The following is a 22,861-nucleotide window of genomic DNA, read 5'->3' on the forward strand; positions in this document are numbered from 1 at the left end:
TTTCCACTTGTTTCTACATCGCAATGAAAATTTTCCGATCCATGAAAATTCCTTTCACTTGTTTCTATAGAGCAATAAAACTTTCCGATTCACAAAAAGGTGTTTCACTTTTTGCTTCAAGATGATGAAAGTTTTTCGACTCATAAAAAGTTCTTCAATTTTCCATAGAAGACAGAAAATATTTCAATTCATGAAAAATTGTTTCACTTGTTCCTACAAAGTACTGAAAATTGTCTGAGCTATGAAAATTTTCAGATTCTTTAAACGATCTTTTACTTTTTAACAATTTGTTTAGAACGGAAAATTTTCCGGAAAAATGTAGAAGAAAATTTACCACCTCACATCACGGCTAAACAACGATGTATGAATAAGTGGAGTATGTTTTTATAAATCGGAAAATTTTCATCACTGACTTTTAATGAGTGCGAAAGCGATACTTATTGTACATCTGATTTGTTGTCCAGCAAATAGTACGAGTTAAGCACTTTGCAATTAATTTATAGAAGAATCTTCTACTGCTGCTCTTGCCGCTCACGATAAATCATATTTGTATATGTCTCGCTTACGTGGGACCTATAATACACACATTCATACAAGTATCCAAAGATTCTAACCTTGTACATCTACTAGATTTCAAAATAAAAATTTCTCAAATATATGTAGTATTAAATATCTAATCAATATGACGTTAGATGTCCAATACATATCTATTAAATATCTACCCAAAATGATGTTTGATATCATACATATATCCAGTGGCGTATTTAGGGGGGCTTCCGGGCTTAAGCCCCCCTCCGAAATCTTGCTTACTATAGTCAAATATATGAAATATCTTGCAGAATTTTCACATTTCAGGCAAAGCCCCCCCGAAAGTTAGCAAAGCCCCTCCCGAAACAAAATCGTAAATACGTCACTACATATATCTATTATCTATTTAGCATCTTCACTTGTTGCTTATGTATATCCATTATATATTTATTTCGTGTTATTTCGATTTATTTTGAATATCTAATCGATATTTGAGGCCTCAGGCAAGATATTGAGTAGATATCAATAACATTAGGTTCTGCTAATTAGGACATCATGCCAATCAGGCTAGCAAACGCATTCCGCAACGTTTTCTGTGGAATGTGATATTTGTGATTATGATAATCGGCATAATGTAATGACTTTTTGCGTTGCGTAGATGTATGCAGAATTTTGCGAAGACTTGTACGGAATGTGACCAAAAATCTAACATGAACTGCGTGAGTGGATAGACTTGTATGGAGCGTATAAGGCTCATAAAAAATCATTGTATACACTATATACGTTTAGAGTGTTATATACGTAAGCTTAGTGACATCGCTTTCCCAAGTGCATGCTGCGCCGTTTGCACCCTTACCCATTGTGGTGCACAACTCATTTCGGTTTCACAAGACACTACACTTTCCAGTGTGCTACAAAACAAATAATGGAAATTCCCTAATTGAACAATTCTGTTTATGACGTAAAGAAAACAAACTATAGTATCCGGAAATATAGCCAAAAGTAGATTTGAAACGAAAATATAGGGCAGTATTCACAGAGAATTCGTTAATCCAAGGTTAGTCACAGACTAGTTAGTAAGCATACTAAGTCTTTATTAAGGAAAGTGCACTTTTTGGTATTCAGAGTCTACTTTGAGTGCAATTAAAATAATGATTTGGGTATGATTAACTTACAGGATCCCAATGCATCGGTGAGTAAAATAAATGTGGCAACTACGGAAAAGTAGATCAGAGCATGCGTAGTCTGTAAAAATGAAAACAAATGAAATACGAAATGTTGTTTCCCACGCTAAACCGTGGGTAAAAGATTAGTCTCTTCTCTAGATAAATTAACCACCGGTGATTAACTTCGTCCAATACCACGTCCTAATCAGAGTCTTTGAATACCATTTTGATAACCATCCGTTAGTCAACCTTGTAGTATAGTGTTAATCAAACGTCAAAACGACTCTGCATAAGGACCATACATTTTGGACCTATTCTAAATCCGAATACTAAATATAATTGACAGTCTACGAACATTTGAGGCCTCATTCCGTATAAAACTAAGAACACCTGCAAATCGCAACGGAGAAAGTATAGAAGGTAAATTATTAATGCTATGCAGAAAATACCCAAACGCAGATTTTAAATGGAATGAGACCCTTGATGTGTAAAAAAAAGTTTTCAGCGCTTATTTGAAGATCAGGATAAAAATGTATACTATAATTATTTATTAGGGATCGTCTCCGTTGTATGTTTCAAATGAAATTCGGTAATATACTAAGTTAGATATTCTGAAGTATTAAATGTTTTTATAAAATATTTTTAGCCTACATTAATGACCGCATTTGTAAATGTTCAAACTAGTAGTGATAATGTAATTAGGGATCAGGGGTACCATCTATGCAATATTATTTCTGGAAAATGGCTCCTCCCACGAAACGTGTAAATATTTCCAAAACACAAAAGCTGTACAAAATTGCTGTAAATTACAAAGACAAGTTTTTGAATAAGGAATTTCTTAAGAGACTAATATTTGATCCAAGTTTAACATGGTTTGCTGCTTGTATTCTATTTGTGGCAGAAATAGTTGTAAATGTATTAGTTATCGAACGTGTAACATGTGAGTAACACAATGATCAGTATTTATTTCATAAAATGATTATCTGAGTTGTAGTGTAGGAAGATTACTTAAATGAAGGAATAGAGTAATACTGACGCATCAGGAAACATACAAGAAGAGTGTTACTAACAAAACTAAAATCTGCCTTGTACTTTGTATGTCCGAAGTTATCGTTCGTGTCTATGCATATTTCTGGGCATTAACGGCATCTACAGTATGATCTTTAGCTCGTCACATATGAGGAACGAAGTCCTTCGGCGAGCACATGTGGAGAAAGGAAGGGTTTATGTTAAGCAGAAGGGGTCCAGCTCTTTTTCTTTAAAAAATGTTACAATTTTGGTAATTTCTTTTCACATTCGGTTAGTTTAGGTTATGTTAGGTTAGTTTAGGGTCCATGTTCCGTGAAGGGGGTCCAGAACTACACTGGACCCCCTTAAGCTAACCTAACCTAATATAACGTTATATAATGAAACGAAAATCAATAGTAAGAAGTGGTGCTGGACCCCCTTAACGGAACATTGACCTAGTTTAGTTTATGTTATATTAGAATTTCGCTTATTTCTACTAATATTAGTGGGGGCGCGGTGGCTCAGTGGTAGAGCGTTCACCTCCGGTGCTTGGGGTCCCTGGTTCGATCCATCTCTCGCCGTGTGGACTTTGTTGTGGACAAACACCGTGCTCGTGGATTTTCTCGGGTTCTCCCGTTTCCTTCCACTTTCTTCATTCCACCATTTCACTCATCTCATCATCACCGTCTCCTTTAGCCTAACCGGCATAACCGTGGAACGTAAAACTTAGTTTTCATTTCATTTTCTACTAATATTAGGCTAGTTTAGGTTAGCAGAGGTTAGTTTATGTTAGGTTAGATTTGGCTATGTTATGTTACGTATAAGTACTTGCATATTTCATTTCTCCTGTAAATTTTGTGTTTTTTTTTTTTACGTGCTTCTGCACCACTTGTACTAAACATACTCCAAAGGAAGAAAACCTGTGACATACCGGTATATGTTAGGTACTATCCCAATATTTATTTGGTGTGAATGAGGAAAATCCGGGTAAGACCTTTGCGCCGCAGAGTGGGCCCAGGATATTCAGATTAGGTTAGCTTGGGGTAGAATAGCGTTAGTTGGGTTAGTTTAGGTAAGATTGAGTTAACCTAGTTTAGTTTTGGTTAGGTTTCGTATTTTGGACCTACTGTGAGGCATTTAACCCCCCGGTAAAACATCAATGAGGATGGCTGGGCATATTTTTCAAAATGGGAGGCCGGAATATTTTTTAAATTTCGTGCTTTCTTCCTATATTTTCTGTATTTTTTGATGGTTTAGGTAGGTTAGGTTAGGTTAGGATATTTGGATTTGGGGAGCCATAATTCTTTGCTTAAAATTCGTACTTTATTCGTGTATTTTCTGTTTTTCTGATGGTTTAGGCTAGGTAAAGTTAGGTTATGTTATGTTAGTACTTAGTAATTACACTTTCCTAACATCAATTTATTTGTCCTGTAAACATTTTGACTCCCCAGTTCCAAAATTATTCCGGATGGCTGACATGGAAAAGGGTTTGTTCATGATGAATACCTTTCAACACTTTTTCATATGTTTTGAATTCAAGCATCACAGTATTTTTAACATAAGTAGTTCTTATATGAAACTCATTCAAATTAAAAACATGGGAACTACTTCCTAAAACGCTTTACCTTTTTTTTCTTGGTGTAAAATATATTCTCACGATACCTAGAAATCTTATTTTCTTTCCGCATACTCGCTAATTTCGCACATTATTTTTATTTTGAATACAGACTGATATGCAATAAAAATGGCTTTTGTTGAACATGTGCTAGATGATTACTATAAGTAACGTTTCATTTTTTGCGAATCAGGGCAGGACGAAGCTGGTGGGTATACGCGTAAATGTAGATATGCCTGCAGTGTTAGTTTCTACGTAAGGGTACCAACTAGCGATGCTAACATGTTCTTGATAGTAAAATCTACGCTGTAAGAGGCTTTTTTAATGTTCGGTTTGCTTTCATTGTTTATTATTTGATTGCATGGTCTGAAACATACTTTCTGGTGATGTATTAATATTAGTATATGTCTCACATGTTAATGTACAGGCTGATCTATATACTACACACACACTATAGATATTACAATTTACCGTCCATTTGTTTCTTCATTTTTCGAGTATAACATTGTGATAAAGCGAAATTTTCAGTTGTATATCTATGTAGATAGACGAGTTAAATGCTCGTCGCATTTTTAAGTAAATTTCTTATATATATTACACTTGCATTGTGAGTTAAGAGATTTTAGCTTTAAATTTGTCAAACAGTTGCTCTTTTAGCCTTTTAATCGTGGTGACTTGTAACCCATCAATTATTCCATTCTAAAATTCTAAATGCGGAAAATAAATGGTAGCTGAGAACTTAATCTAATCAGGGCTAGTTTTTTTAAAAGTTCAGTTGTTAAACTATTTATTTCGTGCGTCCGATGAAACGCACTGTTATGGTAGTGTAACATGTTACAAATATTGATTTAGTGCGATTAAAATGTTTAATTTACATACAGTGACGAAGCATAACCCCACAAGTAGGGTAGGCCCGATAAACTAATAACACAAAAAGCATTTAGTGTATCATAGAATGTTTAAAATTAGTCAGAATTCTATTTTCCTTCGTGAGTTAAACAGAGAAACTACCAAATCTATCTATTTTAAATAACTTTCTTAGCTTTATTTAGAGTTAAATTTATGTTTTTTGTAGTACATAATAGTTTTTTTTTTGTTTAATTTAATAACAAAGAATGAATAATAATAATAATAATAATAATAAACACATTTATATGGAGGAAAACACGCAATATATTAATAGAATATTCCCATTTAGCTCCATTACAAATATTTTGAAGTGCAGTTCATATTTTCTTCTGTCTGGGATTTGCAGCGGGGATGAGTGGAATTTCTTCCTTATTTGCTGGTTTTATTTCCTGCATATTTGAAAATGGACGGAGAGAAATGTAATTACATTCTTACAATTAACTGTCAAATTTCTTGGATAAGCGTTTGTTACTTGCACCTCCCACTTTAAAGTAAGTACAATACTGCATTTACTTAATCCATCACGTGATAATGACTTCACTAGAAATGTTGATACTCAGAAGAAACTTCATTTGGATCAACGCACGATATTTAATATTGTATTCTATGCGGTGATATATTTAAGGAGGTATCTTCCGGGCTTAAGCACTTACCGAAATTTTACGGCAACTTTTGATTGTTTTATATATATTGCAGAATTGCCACATTTCCAGGAATAAGGTTAGCAAAGCCCTTCGCAAAACAAGTAAAGTCTCCGAAACAAAATCGTAAATACCCCACTGATTCTATGAAATGGGAAACTCAACTAAAATTACACAGAAATGTTATTCTTTTATCCTGTAAGATAGCGTTTGGTAAATTTATATATATGTTTAATGTATCAGATATATTCTACAAGCTATTATGATTCTGGTCCCATGTAGATAAAAACAGCTACTCTGAATAACTCCTGACAATATATACCTAAATTAAACAAGTTATCACTAATTGAAACACATATTTCTGCACAGAAACTTCTTACTCTGTATTAAGGACTTCATTTTGTAACATATTAGCATTGAAAGATGCATTCAACGCTAAAACTAAACTCCCAGAGGCGAGCCTTCGCACCTCCCCAACAACGTGTGCAATCCCCAGCGATAATAGATTCGCTCCCTAAGCAGCATAGCCCGTAAGTCTGTTTAGCAAGCTGGTGAGGCTCAGACGGAAGGGTCTCCAAGTGTTTCCAACCTACTATTTTGTTACCGAAATAACCGAAATATTTAAGTATTGACTTTGTTTCATAAGAAACCATGGAGTCAATGGATACCCAGGCTACGCGCAGGACGTCACAAATTCCGTGCAGGCTCGTATGAAAGTGCTCCATGAAGAACACACAATTGCGAGTGATTTTCCTTTACTAGTTCAAACTGGAACATTTCGCATACATATAGCTGCGAGAAACATTAATGTTGTATTTAGGAAAGGAGTGGTGAACGAATGCACGATATGCCCTTGAGGTGTGAAATTTTGTGCCAGTGACACAACATTGAAAAATGAGCCCCGCGGCCACCAACCAACATTAGCTGATTCATCAAGAGCACCCCGTGGAAATAGCAACTCGGAAAATTTATCTTGTAATTACAGACAAAAAGGTATACGTCATAACATTATTATGCGGCGGGTTCGCGCAGTCGGTAAGATGAAAAGGTTGGACTCGTGAGGCTTGTGAGTTGACACTGACCAACAAAGATATTCGTTTGGAGGTGTTCAATTCTGTGAGTATACGGAGTAGCCTAACCGGGAAAGTTTTCTGCATCGGATTGTTATTTCTGATCAAAATGTGTCAAGACAATCGTGAACGGTGAGGACAACTGTTAGATCGCGATTAACGTCCAGGTTGGTTGGATTGGAGTTTAAGGTCCTTTTCACTCCCGAGGCTATGTACCTTCTGCTTAACGTGGGGTTCGAATCACAGGCGCAACCACCGGGAATCGAATCCGGTTTCCCGCGCCATAGACGCATTTACTAACCATAGAGCCACTATAAAACTCTGTAATTAACATCCAGGACGGTTTCCAAAACTACCCCTCCACTCTGGAAGTGTTATGGCTGGTATGCTGTTCTTTAATGGAATGTCTATGTCCGTCGAGATGATACCGTCACTACGGAACACTACAGTTCTGAATTACATGAAATGTGCTGTAAACGTGTCCTCGTGTTCATCGATACTGCACGCTCTTAGTCGCGTAAAGCATGATACAGACTCTCCATGAGTTGCAGTATAAAATCCTTTCTCACACGCAGTTTATGAAATCCTTTCTCACACACAGTTTATGAAATCCTTTCTCACACGCAGTTTATGAAATCCTTTCTCACACGCAGTTTATGAAATCCTTTCTTACACACAGTTTATGAAATCCTTTCTCACACGCAGTTTATGAAATCCTTTCTCTCACACAGTTTATGAAATCCTTTCTCACACGCAGTTTATGAAATCCTTTCTCACACACAGTTTGTGAAATCCTTTCTCACACGCAGTTTATGAAATCCTTTCTCACACGCAGTTTATGAAATCCTTTCTTACACACAGTTTATGAATTCCTTTCTCACACACAGTTTATGAAATCCTTTCTCTCACACAGTTTATGAAATCCTTTCTCACACGCAGTTTATGAAATCCTTTCTCACACACAGTTTACTGTACCTCTGATGTTTCTCCCACGACTACACGTCCTTCGGCTTCTCGAATACATCTTGGTAGAGGATTTCTTTGCATAGCATTCTCCAGACAACTTTCATTATGGAATCCAATCATGGACTGAGTGATGGTAAAGTAAAAGTATGTGGCTGGAGCGGGACACATCCAGTCGAGCATTTCAATCGTACCAACCCAATAAATAACCCGTAGCGAAATTTATACTGTCTTCATTATTGTCTTTTTCTAAGTATACTGTAAACGAATTCAGTGAATATCGTTTATTAAAATAACTTTGAGGAATAAGTACGTACTATTTTCTGATGTTTTTAGTATTTTTATATCGCACACGCTTATTCCTCGAGCACAGTTAGTTTGAACGATCTTAGTTAATGATGAATAAGGGAGTTAGAGGTTCGTGTAAGTTCTGCATTTCATTGTTTGGAACTTACTCGTTAATTTTATTATTCTATATTTTTTGTATGAGGAGATTAAGTTAGATGGGTTTCGTTAGTTTAATAAGAAGCGAACATTAGGTACCTTTAGACCTGTACAGAACTGTAGCCTGAATCTTAACCATGAAAAGTATCTCATTACTTGATGTCTTGGTTGATATTTTTAATCACGTCTTTTGCTCCTTTCAGATACAGAGATCGACTGGGTTGCTTATATGCAGGAAGTTGAAGGTGTTATTAACGGAACATGGGACTATACAAAGTTAAAAGGTGACACTGGGCCTTTAGTTTACCCAGCTGGTTTTGTATACATATTCATGGGACTATATTATTTAACTAACCATGGGCAAAATATCCGAGTAGCCCAGTACATATTTGCCGGATTGTACTTAATTTTCTTGTTGTTAGTGTTCAGAATTTACATTCGTAGCAAAAAGGTGAGTTTTTTTTATTTTTCTTTGGCTTAGTTGACAGCACTTACTTTGAAAGATCCTTAAATGAAGGAAAATCATGTACATTTTCAGTGGTCGGCTGCTATCATCTTCGATGGAAAAAAAAAGAAAAGTGAATGATAGCAGTCAACTATTGAAGCTGTATGCTATTCTTCTTCATTTAAGAATGGTTCAAGGTGAGTCTTTTCAGCTATTTAATATGCATCCAGTTATATCATTTGACAATTTTTGCTTGTCTCGTTAAGTATTTACCGTCAAATATATAATTTCTCTTAGTTGTGTTCTCTGTGTGGTTTGTGATACCTCTTTTGCATTGTTGTAATTGAGGCATTACTGGTAATAAGGTCGAACTCAAAAGAGGCGTGGGGGCCGCGGTGCTCAGTGGTAGAGCGTTGACTTCTGGTGCATGGTTCAATTCCAGTTCGCGCCAAGTGGATTTCGTGGTGGACAAACATCGTGTGTGCGGGTTTTCTCGTAGTTCTCCCGTTTCCTCCCACTTTCTTCACCATTTCATTCATTTCTCATCATCACCGACTCGTTTAGCCTAGCCGACATAACCGTAGGACGTCAAACTTAAAGATTTCATTTTCATTTTCAATAAACCTATATTTCTTGAAAATACATTGTGAACATTTAATCGTCCATTTAACTTAAAACTGTATTTTCTGAAGTATTTACACTTTAGATATGGGTACGAGAACTAGCTGCCACAGAGGAGTTTGGTATTACTTCTCCAACACTTCGAATGTAATTTCCCAGCGTTCAAGTTGTATGTAATTTCCGTTGAGTTCGCCTTTACCACCCAGAACACCTCAACTGTTTTATTAGAATGACTGATAGAACATATGGAATACATATTTCAAGATTAGAATAGTACTCAGCTAATCATATTCCTAGAAGCAGCAGAAAGTATCTGATATTTAGGATACGTAAGCGAGTATCCTTGTCGTCAATCAAAAAGCTTATTACATGTTATGCAAAAAGTACCGGTACGTCACATGTCTGTACTGTCATTGTCAATGGACTTGCTGTTGTTATTGGTATTAAAGTATTATTATATTATGGCCACACTTAATGTGGCGAAAATATCACGCCCATTAGATATAAGAAAAAAGAATGTACTTATAAATCAATGTTGAAACGAATATTTATCTTTAGTAACTGCTTATTGAAATTAATAAATTGAAGAAAAGTTCAAAATGAAAGTGCCAACTCAAGTATTGTTTCCTAATATAAATTGTATCGATGTTTTCCAAAAGAAGGCGACTGTGTATGAATCACTTATGAAGGTATATTGATTTTCGATTGCCTGTTGAGCAGGGTGGATTGATTTAAATCAGTCTGATTTAAATCACTTGATTTTTTAAATAAAAATCGTTGATTTAAATCAAATTCCAAAATGAATTTATTTAAAGTGAAAATAAGTGAAATCCCGTTGCTGTTCTGTTGTTTGCATTATGGAAGATAATCATAATACAATGAGACTCAAATGTATGTACAGCACAGTATGAAAACGAGTGTCATGCAGAGGATAATTAGGGAAAATCTCGTTTTGAACAGGTAACAGGAGAATCCTACTTTCTTCTCTTCGTTACGTAGGGTTTTTAAATCGTTAACTATTCCAACGGGAAAATCACCATCGACATTTAAAGCGAAAATTCTTTTGTCTGTTTGTTTGTTTCCAGATAATAGGAGCGTATTTAGAGGGGTCCGACCCTCTCTCCGAAACTTAAAAATTTCATAGATTTTATAACTTTAGGCGAAATTTACGTATTTTATATGCATTTTGTGCCGCAAGCTAGTTCCCATTTATTAAAAATATGACCCTCCCGAATATCAGTAACTTTAGTGAAAAAAAGTGTCATGTTGATATACATTGCATTACTTTTTCCTTAATGCTTAAGAAACAGTGTTTGGCGTTGATTGGGGATTAATGAAAAATTAAACCCTAATACTTTCAATTAAATGACATAATTAACATTTAATACTAATTCTTGGTGCTTTTTTCTTCAGTTCGCAACTTGTTTTACACGAGGAAAAAGATCTGATTTAAATTTTAAAAAATGATTCAAATAAAAAATCAACAAAAATGATTTTTAAAAAATCATGATTATTTCCACCCTGCTATTGAAAAATGTTACTAAACAAAGTATGAATTTTATACTTGAGAATTCTAATTAGAAACAATTTCGGGACAATCAGTGAAAGAACTACAACCTAATTTTGAGTGGAGTGTAATATCTTGGGGCATTCTGTTTTTTTTAGTCAACTTTAAATAAAGAAAGAAGATAAGTTGAAGTTTAATGAAAGAAAGAAGAAATTAAAACGTTGTTATATAGTGCATGTAGAAGAAAGATACATAGGAGACGAAAGAAAAAAACGCATCAGGATATTGAGATGATATAGTGAAAGCAGAAGAACCTATGTAGAAGAAAAGAGACAAAAGAACGATTGTGTCTTTGAAGATAAATAAAATAAAGTGAAATTTAAGCAAGACTAGTAAGATACTATAGAATGTTCTTACGAGTCCTTCTAATATACCGTTTTAGTAGGTAACATCCAGATCGGAATTTATTTCAGGAGTTGTTTTTACAAATATAGCAAGTTTTACGGCTACCATGTTTTCCGCTGTGTTGTGAAGACACTACTACGGAACTAATTAGTATGTTCCTGATACAAAAATATGTTTGGACAGAAAAAAATACTTTGTTTGAACATAATTTATGTCTTCGATATATTCTTTCTATTTGGTTGAAAGATCTTCTTGGTTTGCCCTATATAATTCTTATCACAAAGCAGGCAACATTATGAAAGTAAATAAATAAATAAATAAACTAAAGTGAGAACTAAACATTCGAGGTAATGTCTATAATCTATATAATTTCTATAGGCCGATGAGGCAAGATGTAATTCCTGGCCATCATTCTTAAGAACGGAATATATAACCGATTTTGAGACAGACTACTTGTGTTGGGGAGCAGATGTAAGCATAGAGTAACAATATAGTATAAGAGGTTTCAGGTGCTTTTCCCGCAGAAACTGTGGATACTGGTGGCGCCGCCACTCAAGGAAGTTGGATACCACAAACTACGAAAAGCAAGAACGAATCAAATCATTCAGAGCGTGTCAGTCTGATAGAATTAGCCAATGATATACTTAGCTACTGCCAGTAGCAGACGATGCAGTTAGTTACAACTCTAACCGGTAGTGTCGCAGAGTCATTTTCGTTGCATTGTGGGAACGATTTGAATTTCCATTAGGAATATAGGGAGTAGTTCATCAGGGTAATAAGTGGATATAAGTGTCTCATTTTTGTTTGGGCGTTAATTACCTTCGTCTTAGTTTGTTGGCGTTATTTCTATTGCATATTTTCTTCCCTACTTGCACTTGAGAATAGTGTAAAAGAGATGAGGATACTACGTAGGTTCTGCAGCATAACGGAGGAAACTAGACGGCTAAAATCCTACTAAATACGGAGGTAAACAAGAACTCAATTTCAGTCTGCATTTTATCTCCCAAGCAAGTCATTAGGCGTATTATATTGCGTGCTTAAGTTCTACTTCCCAGTATTCTTGCCTTTAGACTAAAGGATGATAGTGAAATGAATATTAAACGAACAATATATCTTGAAATGGCCTTGATCGAATTCGAAACCATGACAAACAGGTCTAGCCTAATGTATCCAGACCACTCAGACCATACAAGCCGGGCAAGGAGTTATGGTTAATAAAAACGAAAGAACATCTGGGAACATTAAAGGAAAGTTTCCACTTATCAATTGTATGGATTCACCGTATAACAATAAGTTCAACAGTAGCATCTCTTCTTCAATATAATGCCTTGTTCTATTGTTTCCTACAACATTTCTGTGAATTCATTTCTTGTACTTGCTTTTATGTTTTCAGGTGGTTAAAATAGATTTCCACTGAAAAGTAGAAATGTTGTAGGGAATACAATCTTTTAATAGAATCAGATAATTTTCATTTTGTAATATTTTTATCACCGTCGTCAGATTGCGATATTTAATTTACTTACATTCGCTTTTTTATTATGTTTAATGGCCTATAATTCCATCACTTCTCATGACTTAAGTGCAAAGTCTGCCTTTTAGTAATCTATGATGAAGAAGCAAAACAGTGTGTCACGTAATGAGAACTAATTAATAAACATCTAGGTCCAAGTATATGAAGTTTTGTTGTTGTAGACGAGGAACAACCCGTTCTAGTAGGATAAAATGTCTTTAGTATGCCGGTTTCTGTTGTCAAATGTATCTTTTTTTTTTTTGTTTGTTTGTTTAAGAAAAGGAGTCGATACGTAGGTGGCGACTTGATATAAAGAGTAAACTAAAACAAAATACTATATACTGTTATCTTTATTTGACATTGTTTTAGAGAACAAATATGTACAGTAATTTGTAAACAAAATTGAATTGCTGTAACTAGTTCAGCTCTGCTTGTCTTCGGCTCAGATTCTCGGTAGAAGCTCACATGTTTAGGATCACACTTTAAGCTGTAGGCCACGTCTCATATAACGTAGTCGCTGAAAGGGGCGGTAGATCCCAGTTCAATCAGTTTACTTGTTTTGATAATTTTAAATCGCATACTATTTTACTTAATTTATTAGCAGTGTGATTTAAAGCTTCAGGTTTCTTTGATTTCAGATTCCACCATATGTGTTGCTGTTCATTTGTTGTACATCTTACCGAGTTCATTCCATCTTTGTTTTGAGAATGTTCAACGATCCAGTGGCAATGTTGCTTTTGTATGGAGCTATTAATTTATTTTTAGACGACAGATGGAGTCTTGGAAGTTTAGTATTTAGGTATGTTAAGTGTTTCGTAGCTCGGTATTGCATTGAACTTTTTGTGATAAGAAAATAAAAAATAATAATTATTGAAATTCATAAATTTCGTGAAATTTCAAAATGGATTGTTGTTGAAATGTATTTTACATTCAGTACGTTTATTGTAAAAATTATTAACGTATAACAGTTTCCTTAACTATCTGGGGAAAGCATATGACAGCGGACTTAGGAAACACATATGGAGAGAACTTTAACATATTTGAATGAAAAAAAAATAAAAAAAAAATGGTATATCGAACATCTGTATGATGCGTATCAGTGTAGAGAGAAACCATGGAAAGAGAAAATAGTTGCAAATGAAGTGTTGTATGAAAATAAGACAGTGTAATACTTCATATCAAGGTGGATTGATTTAAATCAGTTTGATTTTAATCACGATTTATATCAAGATTTAAATCACTTATTTTTTTCTATAAAAATCGTTGATTTAAATCAAATTCCGAAATAAATTAATTTAAAGTGAAAATAAGTACAACCTCGTTTCTGTTCTGTTATTTCGATTATGAAAGATACTAATCATAATACAATGAGACTCAATTGTACGTACATCACAGTATGAAAACGACTGTCATGCAGAGGATAATTAGGAAAAAATCCGTTTCGAACGGTTAACGAGGGAATCTTGCCTTCTTCTCTTCGTAACATAGGGTTTACGAGTTTAGTAACTTTAAATCGTTAACTATTCCAACGGGGAAATCACCATGGACATTTAAAGACAAAAATTCTTTTGTGTGCGCGTTTGTTTAATAGACTTAAATTTTTAAACCAAACAAATTAATAAATCACTACCTATTTATAACTATGGGAATGTAGTTTGTTTACATTAAGTTCAGAAATAAAACACAGTTCAAATCAACTTTAAATATTTGGCACGGCAAATTATAAGGAAAGGTGAAGGCAAGAATTATCTTTGAACAGTCTTAAAGATACATTTGGTGTATGTGTTCCTGATTGTTGAATAGGCACTTTACCTTTTGTAGTCGATGTAGTCCCATCGTGCAATGGATAGAATGTACTCTCTTCGAGCACGCGATGTCTCCCTAACCAACTGATTGTCAAGACTCCCAATGTCTCACATCCTCCTAGTTTTTTTAATCTTCCATTTCCGGGGTTAAGTTGAAACTCCGCCTCTATCCTCCTCCTAATCCCAAATATGGGACGATGTTGTCCAAACTAGCACCTCCCATACTCGTAATGAAAACCAAACGTCAGCTTCGATCCTCAGCAAAACGTGTCCAGGGATTGACCACACAAGCAAACAAAAAACCCGGTAGAAATTCTGGCGTTTAAGCAAAAAGGCTTGAGCGCGACGTCAGACTGATAACGCGGAAGACACGCGGCTCAGCAAGTTATTCCGTCCTAGTTGATGTCCAAAACAGGAACTTCTAAATCAATACTTCAGCATTCCACGAGAATGCAGACCTATAGGGAAATCTGAACAGACAGGGAAATAATGAAGGAATCCAGAAGTAGAAAATGAACTAACTTTGCGGAAGTTTTGGTAGGAAAGGATATTTGCCTCATGTGCGAACGTTTATTGTTAACAGAAAAAAAAAGAAAATTACAGCATGCTCATCGATCCTTGAGACTACAATAGTTATGAAAAAAAAAGATAAATAAATAAAGTCTTCTTTATGCAGGTACATAGCAGGGAATCGAATCCAGGACCTCTAGGATGGGTTACGGAACAGTTTGTTCCCATATAATAGGGCGAATTTAGAGGGGTTCCCTCTCCGAAACTTTTTTTTTTTTATTTATTAGATTTTACAACTTCAGATGCAATTTATGTATTTTATATGTATTTCGTGCCGCAAACTAATTCCGATTTTTTAAAAATATGCCTCTGCCAAATATCAGTAACTTTTGTGAAAAATAAGTGTCATGTTGATAAACGTTGCTGTCCTTTTTCCTTAATGCTTAAGAAACATTGTTTGGGATTGATATAGGTTAACGATTGGGGATTAATTTAAACCCCAATACTTTCACTTAAATGGCATAATTAACATTTAATAATAATTCCTAATATTTTTCTTCAATTCGCGACTTGTATTATACGAGGAAAAAGATTTGATTTAAATTTAAAAAAAAATGGTTTTAAATAAAAAAAAAATCAACAAAAGTGATTTTAAAAATCACGATTTTTTTCCACCTTACCTCCTATAGAGGTAGAGGTAGACACATGTTTATGTTCACATATGACATAATTTATGAAGAGACCGCAGGAGCAGTACGAAGACATCTAGACTTCTTGTTACAAGTGTACAAAAGAGTATGTGGGTTCAGTATAGGTTAAATAGAAGAGTGAAGCTTGGTCATGTCAAGAAACAAACACTAATATAGGGGGAAAAAACCCTAGGAAAATCATTGAAGATAGGAAAAGGTTTCAAACATTTTCGTTCAGAAGTGATGACAGATGGCAAAATTATAAAATAAATTATTAGAAGACGAAATCAAGGAGTAAGGATGGCTTATAGATGCTGTTGCATGCATATTTGTAGTTGAGAACTTTCGTATAAGTGTTAAAAAATAAATAAATTAATTAAAAAAATAAAGAAAAAGCTACAAACAGTTTCGTTAAATCACTGTCGGGTTGTTCAATGTAGTCGGAAAACTACAGCTGTTTAATTCGTCACATTACGTAGTTGCCAACTAAGATGCTTCGGTCAATATTTTTCTATCTGTTATCTGGGAAATTACAGTAATCTTACTTTTTAAGTAGCTTGAGTTGATGATACGTTTTCGCATTCAATGCTACACATAAGCAGAAAGTAATTTCTTGGATTTTTTTAGTGATAAAAGTAAGTTGCTATTTTCTTCTTAAGCGATTATTGATAGTACAAATGCAAGTTATATATGTGCGTTGCTTATATATACACAAGATAGTTATGTTAGAAATTTTGCAGTGGTACATATAACTCATTTCCTTTGAAGTAAATATCCTTTGTGAAAGTTTGATCACTTGTTCATTTTCCTTCTGATTATCAAGAAGGCGAATATGTTCATCGGTATTTAAGGCATCAAAGATTCATCAGTTCCATTTACATATATTTCTCAGCTATATTGTAGTTGAAGGCAACTACGCAATGTGATGGGAAAATGAACATGAGGATAGATTATTTTAAAATTTGCAGAATCACCATAAAGTTACATTAAATTTACAGTAAAGTCTGGATTTCGCGCTGGATCGGATCCCAGGACATACATTCTGCGTACGTCCCTGGTTGGCAGGGTGAGTTCGAACAATGTGAATAAAATGGGAAAAGATCCAGGATAAAGAACGACTGAGCAAAAGAAATCGTGGGGGACCCTTATATATCCCCAGACATTGTAGAGGCAGGAAACGGTAATTTAATTGAATTTAATTGCATATTAACACCATTATACCATCATTAGTCAAGTATAGCATTGTAAAATTCAAGGCAATACATTTGTATCTTATACCATTATAATGTTAAAATTGTATGTTAAGTGCTGTGTTATGTTAAAATTGTATGTTAAGTAAGTACTGCGTAACAACTACGGAAACAAATAAATGTAACGGAAAGGAAAAGTGAGGAATTTTATACTGGACGCGAGGCATGCAGTTGTGAATTGTGTTGTATCCAGCAGACTCATGGTGTTGGTACTCATGAATGTTTGTAATCAGGAAAAGAATTCTGCGATACCCCGTATGTAACTATTATTGAAAAAAAAAAATCTATTTTTTTCCTTCCCTGTCAACGAAAGTAAAATCTGGGGGCAGCGTAAAAATTTTACTGCAACATTTTGTTTGTTACTAATCAAGAATAGATGGAATGTATTTGTCTTTCAAAGCCAACTTTTAGTGAAATTGTGTAATTTTTTAATTTATTTTTTATTTTATATAACTGATAGTTCGTGTGCTTTTGTTATAAATTTATGTATATGTATTATTATTTGTGCTTTATTTTCTTTCTCTCTGTTTCTCTATTACAGTTTGGCCGTTTCGGTGAAAATGAATATTTTGTTGTTTGCACCAGCTCTTCTTTTGGTGTATCTCACGTCGTTGGGAAATAAGGGCACTGCAGTTCAGTTACTGATATGTGCAGCTGTTCAGGTAAACTATTAACTTTCCTTTCGATGTGTTGTATTAATTATGATGCACTGCTATATATATTTCTGTTTTACATCCTGCTGGTGGCTTCTTAATTTACATAAAACAGAACTTCCACTTTTTCATCTTAAATTATTACACTTAATAAAGGAAAAGAACTATAAGATGTCGGAAAATTTGAGAGAACAGAACCATTGAAGTCAACCACCGTAGGTTCCCATTTACAATTATAACAGAGGTTTATAATTAATGAAACATATCAATAGGTGAATCATTTTATTTCATTATAGAAGTGCATTACGAAAGTTTTATGAATTTTTCCTCGTTGTTCCATATATATGTATTTGTGTACCTTGTCTACTAAAGTTAAATATGAGCTAATCTGAATATATTCTGTAAATAAGATGTAGCTTGAAAGTAGACAAAATCAATATTGAAATACTTTTGTATTTTGTGACAACTTACCTCAAAATTAGGCGTTGTTCATGCTGGGTTTGTTGTAAATGTGTAGAGGAATGCAATCTGATTCGCTATTTTTATTTATTTATTGATATATAGAAACATATTCGCAATCAAAATTTATCGTACTTTTTACGTTTCTAGAGCAAGAAACCTTATAAAATAATAATTCTGAGATAGTATGTGGAAAAGGAAGTTGAAATTAGTGAAGTAAGCAAAATATATCTTTTTCATTCGGAAATTTGGTTCTTTGTTGCTGCTTATATAAGAGTTTGGAACATGGTGGCAACTAAGTTCGAAAATACAGTAAATGTATGTGTGTTTGTATTTATGTACGTTGAACATGGAATTCAATGTTGTGTAATTTAAAAAAAAGTAAATAATATGATACGTTGCGTTTTGACTTATCCCAAGGAATAATAATAATAATAATAATAATAATAATAATAATAATAATAATAATAATAATAATAATAATAATAATAATAATAATAATAATAATACAGTGAAACCTGTCTATGTTGGCCACCATCGGTTGAATTGAAAAGTGGCCAACTTACAGAAATTAAGTGTGATTGATGTATTTTTAAAATGTGATTTCTAGTATTACTTGGTTGTAAAATTTTAATAAGCAATGACACGATAGCTACTTTGAAATAATGTATATAGAGTAATCATATATAGAGTAATCATAACAATATACGTACTAGAAAAAGTACTACACTATGTTTAATACATGTATCTTCCTGAAAACTAGTCTGGTACACTCAGTTTTTCGGATTGAAAATACAACACAAACAACCATAAAATAGAAATGTATGTAGACAGTTTATTGAAATTGATGTATCACAAGAAAAAGCAAAATTATAAATTGAACAATTTATGTGCAGTTTATATGACCTTTTTTTCGACAGTGACAAATATTTTCTGTAGATATCTTTCGAAAAAAATAGTAAATAAGTTATTATACAAATTTATTCATGGTGGTTCATTCTTAATGTACTTCTTTTATTCTTTTTGGCACATATGCATGTTCTAATTTTGTAGTTAACTACCTCTTGTTAATGAGCTACAAGTTTTTCCCTCGGAGCAAAATATGTTTTGAGAAAATCTTAAGGGAATTCATATCTCATAACCTCCACTACCAAGCCGTCAGGTGCCAATAGCTGACAATTGAGATGGTTAGTTTTAATCTTGAGAATTTTCCGGAATTACTAAAGCTCCTCACTGAAGAAAGGAGCTGATATAGCTATAGGGTAAACAAATACGTACAACCATTTCCTGAATTCCTGTACGTGCTTTTTCATTTTCACATTTTCCTTCACCAACCCTTTCTGAGGGTAGTGTTCTGGCCATTGACCTCCAAGAATAAATCGTGCGAATCCATGCTTCTTTGTGTCCAGTCACAAATACAGAACATCTGCCTCTCATAAGGGAATACGAAAGAGTTAAGAAAAATAACAAAATGGTATTTTGCGTGGCCAATATACGCAGGTAAATTTATCATTATAGGGTAAACATTGCTTCAATGTGGCCAATTTCCAAGATAGACAGGTGGCCAACTTAGAGAGGTGGCCAAGTTCACAGGTTTTACTGTAATAATAATAATAATAATAATAATAATAATAATAATAATAATAATAATAATAATAATAATAATAATAATATAATGTGCATCATACATCATCATCAGAAAAAATCCTTTTTTAACATCATGCACACTACCGTTAGCATGTTGTGGTAATCCAGCTTTCTTGATGGCGAAATATTGTGGTGGGGAACGGCTTATGTTGTGGAGGGTGATCTTGTGTGATGGTCTGTGTTTGTGCACCTCTCAAACGCACCAGATTGAAGGTCCGGTCAGGGTACAGAGTTAGTTCTATCCTTCATAACCTCAGTGTTGCATCAGAACGTAAGAAGAAGAAAAAAACCCTCAGTATCTTGTAGTGTTTGAATGTGTCCAAGGCCTACATTTTTCTGTCTCATAAGATAAACATCTGTTTTGTTCTGCCTACAAAACTATTTTGATCAGTCTAATAAGTACAGCATACTACTCACTAGACCAGTATTAACATTTTTGGGTTTTGTTTAGTTCGTTAACATTTGTCATCTAAGAATAGAATATTATAATTGATTTCAAGATGTAATCTCTGACAAGAGGGAACATATCCACTACACACATTGTTTTATTTCAGTAGTATTTTCTCTCTTCTTTTTTAAAATTCTATGAACATTTAAAAGAAAGAAGTTAAAAAGAAAACATTTATTGAGATAGTAAATGTGAGGAGATTCGATTAGGTACTTCGGGCTAAAATTTATGTAACAAGTTATTTGAGTTTATTTGAAAGAAAATAAAGGACTCTTAACTTGTGATAAATGTTCTGACTGAACTAATGAGACTTGGAATTTGAAAATAGCATTTAGTAGACATATAGTGTGGGAATTCTTTTATGAGTAATACAGACAGTCCTTGACTTAAATAAGAAGATCGTTCCAGGGCTGTTTGTGTAAGTCAGATTTTTACCATAACTTTGGATTTATCTAAACACACATCAGAATATACGAAAAAAGAAGTACTGTTTAATAACACTGCTGTGCAAAAACTTAATTACATAACATGCTTTATACGAGTAAATAGGGTATAAAACCTTGTATTCTTACAACACCAATAGTTAAAAAAATAACTAATCAATAACAATAGTTAATCACATAATCAGTTCATGCCTAACTCACTAGATAGCACTCAAAATATAATTTAAGAATTTAATACTATTTGTTATTTTAGATGTGTACCGTTCGTAAATTTTACTTATATCGGAAATATCGTTCATAAGTATGAATTTACATATGTCGAAATTATTTAATTCGGGGACTATTATTTATTTTTACTTTTAGGTTGTACTCGCCGTACCCTTTTTAATAGTGAATCCAATTGGATATGTTCTTCGAGCGTTTAATTTGGGAAGAGTGTTTTTGTTCCAGTGGACAGTTAACTGGAGGTTTCTTCCTGAGGAAGTGTTTGTTAGTGGTTATTTTCATATTGCTCTACTTGCCCTCCATATTCTGCTACTTCTAACATTTTTAGAATCATGGTTTATGTAAGTACTATTTGAGGTAATATAAGCACTTATAAGTTTTTAATTAGTTTTTAATTAGAGATTTAATGTTAGTGGCTCTGAACTCGTCGCTCCAAATTTCACATTTTGTAAATGTCAGTTACTGGCACTAATAGCCTTTTATGAGCTGTCTTTGTCGTGACCTCAACAGCGAGAATCTTTACATTTCCATTCGATCGAAAACCAGAGGTTCAAAAATATTAACTTTAACTTTGGTATACGCTAATATTGCCCAAGTTTTCGATTAATGTAATATTTGTATTCAGTGATGATTTCAGAAGGTTTTGACCAGGGAAAGTTCCAATACACTGAGGGTGAAAAGTAGTATTATCAAAATACTGACAAGTAAACCTTACGTTTGGGTGAATCGAGTTGCTGACTGAGACACATATGAAAAAGTAGTAGTAAATGTGGTCAGTATTTCAGTGAAGTTGTAGGTGCGAAGCTCCAGGGGTTTAGGAGATACAGCTACCAGAACATCACATGGAAGTACAGAATAGTCTTCATACAGTTGGCGGTAAAAGCTCTGTAAGACCTCTTGTAACGACAAAAGGTGAACAACAAATATATGGGTACATATTAGGACTAGGGGGAAGTCATATAGTAAGGGTATACCTGACGGCGGCCATCTTGAAATCCGCCATTTTGAATTAAGGTTAAGTTTTTAAAATAGGAATAGGGTCATGTGATACATGATTTAAGGCGCAAATTTAATCAGAAGAACAATGGTGAAGTTAATTTTGATTTACGCGCAATTGGTAAAAAGTTACAGGGGAAATTAAATATTGTTGCAGCATATGTATTAGTCCTTTAACAAGATACAAGAAAAACAACGAAATGGCGTGCAAGTACAGCATCAAACAACTAACATTGTAACGCCACCATTGTATTTCTGATTAACTTCAAGCCCGAAGTCATCTATTGCATTACTCTATTCCCATTTAATTTTGTGCTGATTAATGATAAAGCAAAAATGGTTATACCGTTGGATTTATGGTACAATTTGCTATTAATAAGGTGTCACTGTTATGCGTTTTGTTTAAAACTTTTGTCTGATTCAAAATGGCGGATTTGAACATGGCCGCCATCAAGGCAACTCTTACCATAGACCTAATATTTATCCACCTGCTTTTTATTTAATTATTATCATTAACACAAAATTTACAAGGTGGGGTAAAGAACTAATACATATGCTGCAACAATATTTAATTTCATCTGTAACTTTTTATCAATTGCGCGTAAATCAAAATTGACGTCACCGTTGTTCTTCTGATTAAATTTGCGCCTTAAATCATGTATCACATGACCCTATTCCTATTTTAGAAACTTAACCTTAATTCAAAATGGCGGATTTCAAGATGGCCGCCGTCAGGTATACCCTTACTATATGACTTCCCCCTAGTCCTAATATGTACCCATATATTTGTTATTCACCTTTTGTCGTTACAAGAGGTCTTACAGAGCTTTTACCTCCAACTGTATGAAGACTATTCTGTATTTCCATGTAATGTTCTGGTAGCTGTATCTCCTAAACCCCTGGA

General features: G+C 34.0%; 1 protein-coding gene across 4 annotated transcripts in view; it reads left to right on the top strand.

Moving 5' to 3' along the window:
• The first annotated feature begins 1,969 nt into the window (after positions 1–1,969).
• Positions 1,970–22,861, top strand: part of Alg3 (Alg3, alpha-1,3- mannosyltransferase) — a 77,169-nt gene continuing 56,277 nt past the window's right edge. The window contains exons 1-5 of one of the 4 annotated variants that reach the window (XM_081736663.1): positions 1,970–2,114; positions 8,548–8,795; positions 13,471–13,631; positions 17,628–17,748; positions 21,100–21,302. In XM_081736663.1, the coding sequence (XP_081592789.1) occupies positions 8,574–8,795; positions 13,471–13,631; positions 17,628–17,748; positions 21,100–21,302 (707 nt within the window). In that variant the 5' untranslated portion in view covers positions 1,970–2,114; positions 8,548–8,573. Of the gene's footprint in view, positions 2,115–2,171; positions 2,284–2,385; positions 2,635–2,818; positions 2,974–8,547; positions 8,796–13,470; positions 13,632–17,627; positions 17,749–21,099; positions 21,303–22,861 lie in introns of those variants that run through there. The other 3 variants (XM_081736662.1, XM_081736661.1, XM_081736664.1) reach the window with 3 other exon arrangements.

The sequence above is a fragment of the Thermobia domestica genome, chromosome 13, assembly GCF_964235325.1.
Source record: "Thermobia domestica chromosome 13, izTheDome1.hap1.1, whole genome shotgun sequence".
NCBI classification, from domain to species: domain Eukaryota; kingdom Metazoa; phylum Arthropoda; class Insecta; order Zygentoma; family Lepismatidae; genus Thermobia; species Thermobia domestica.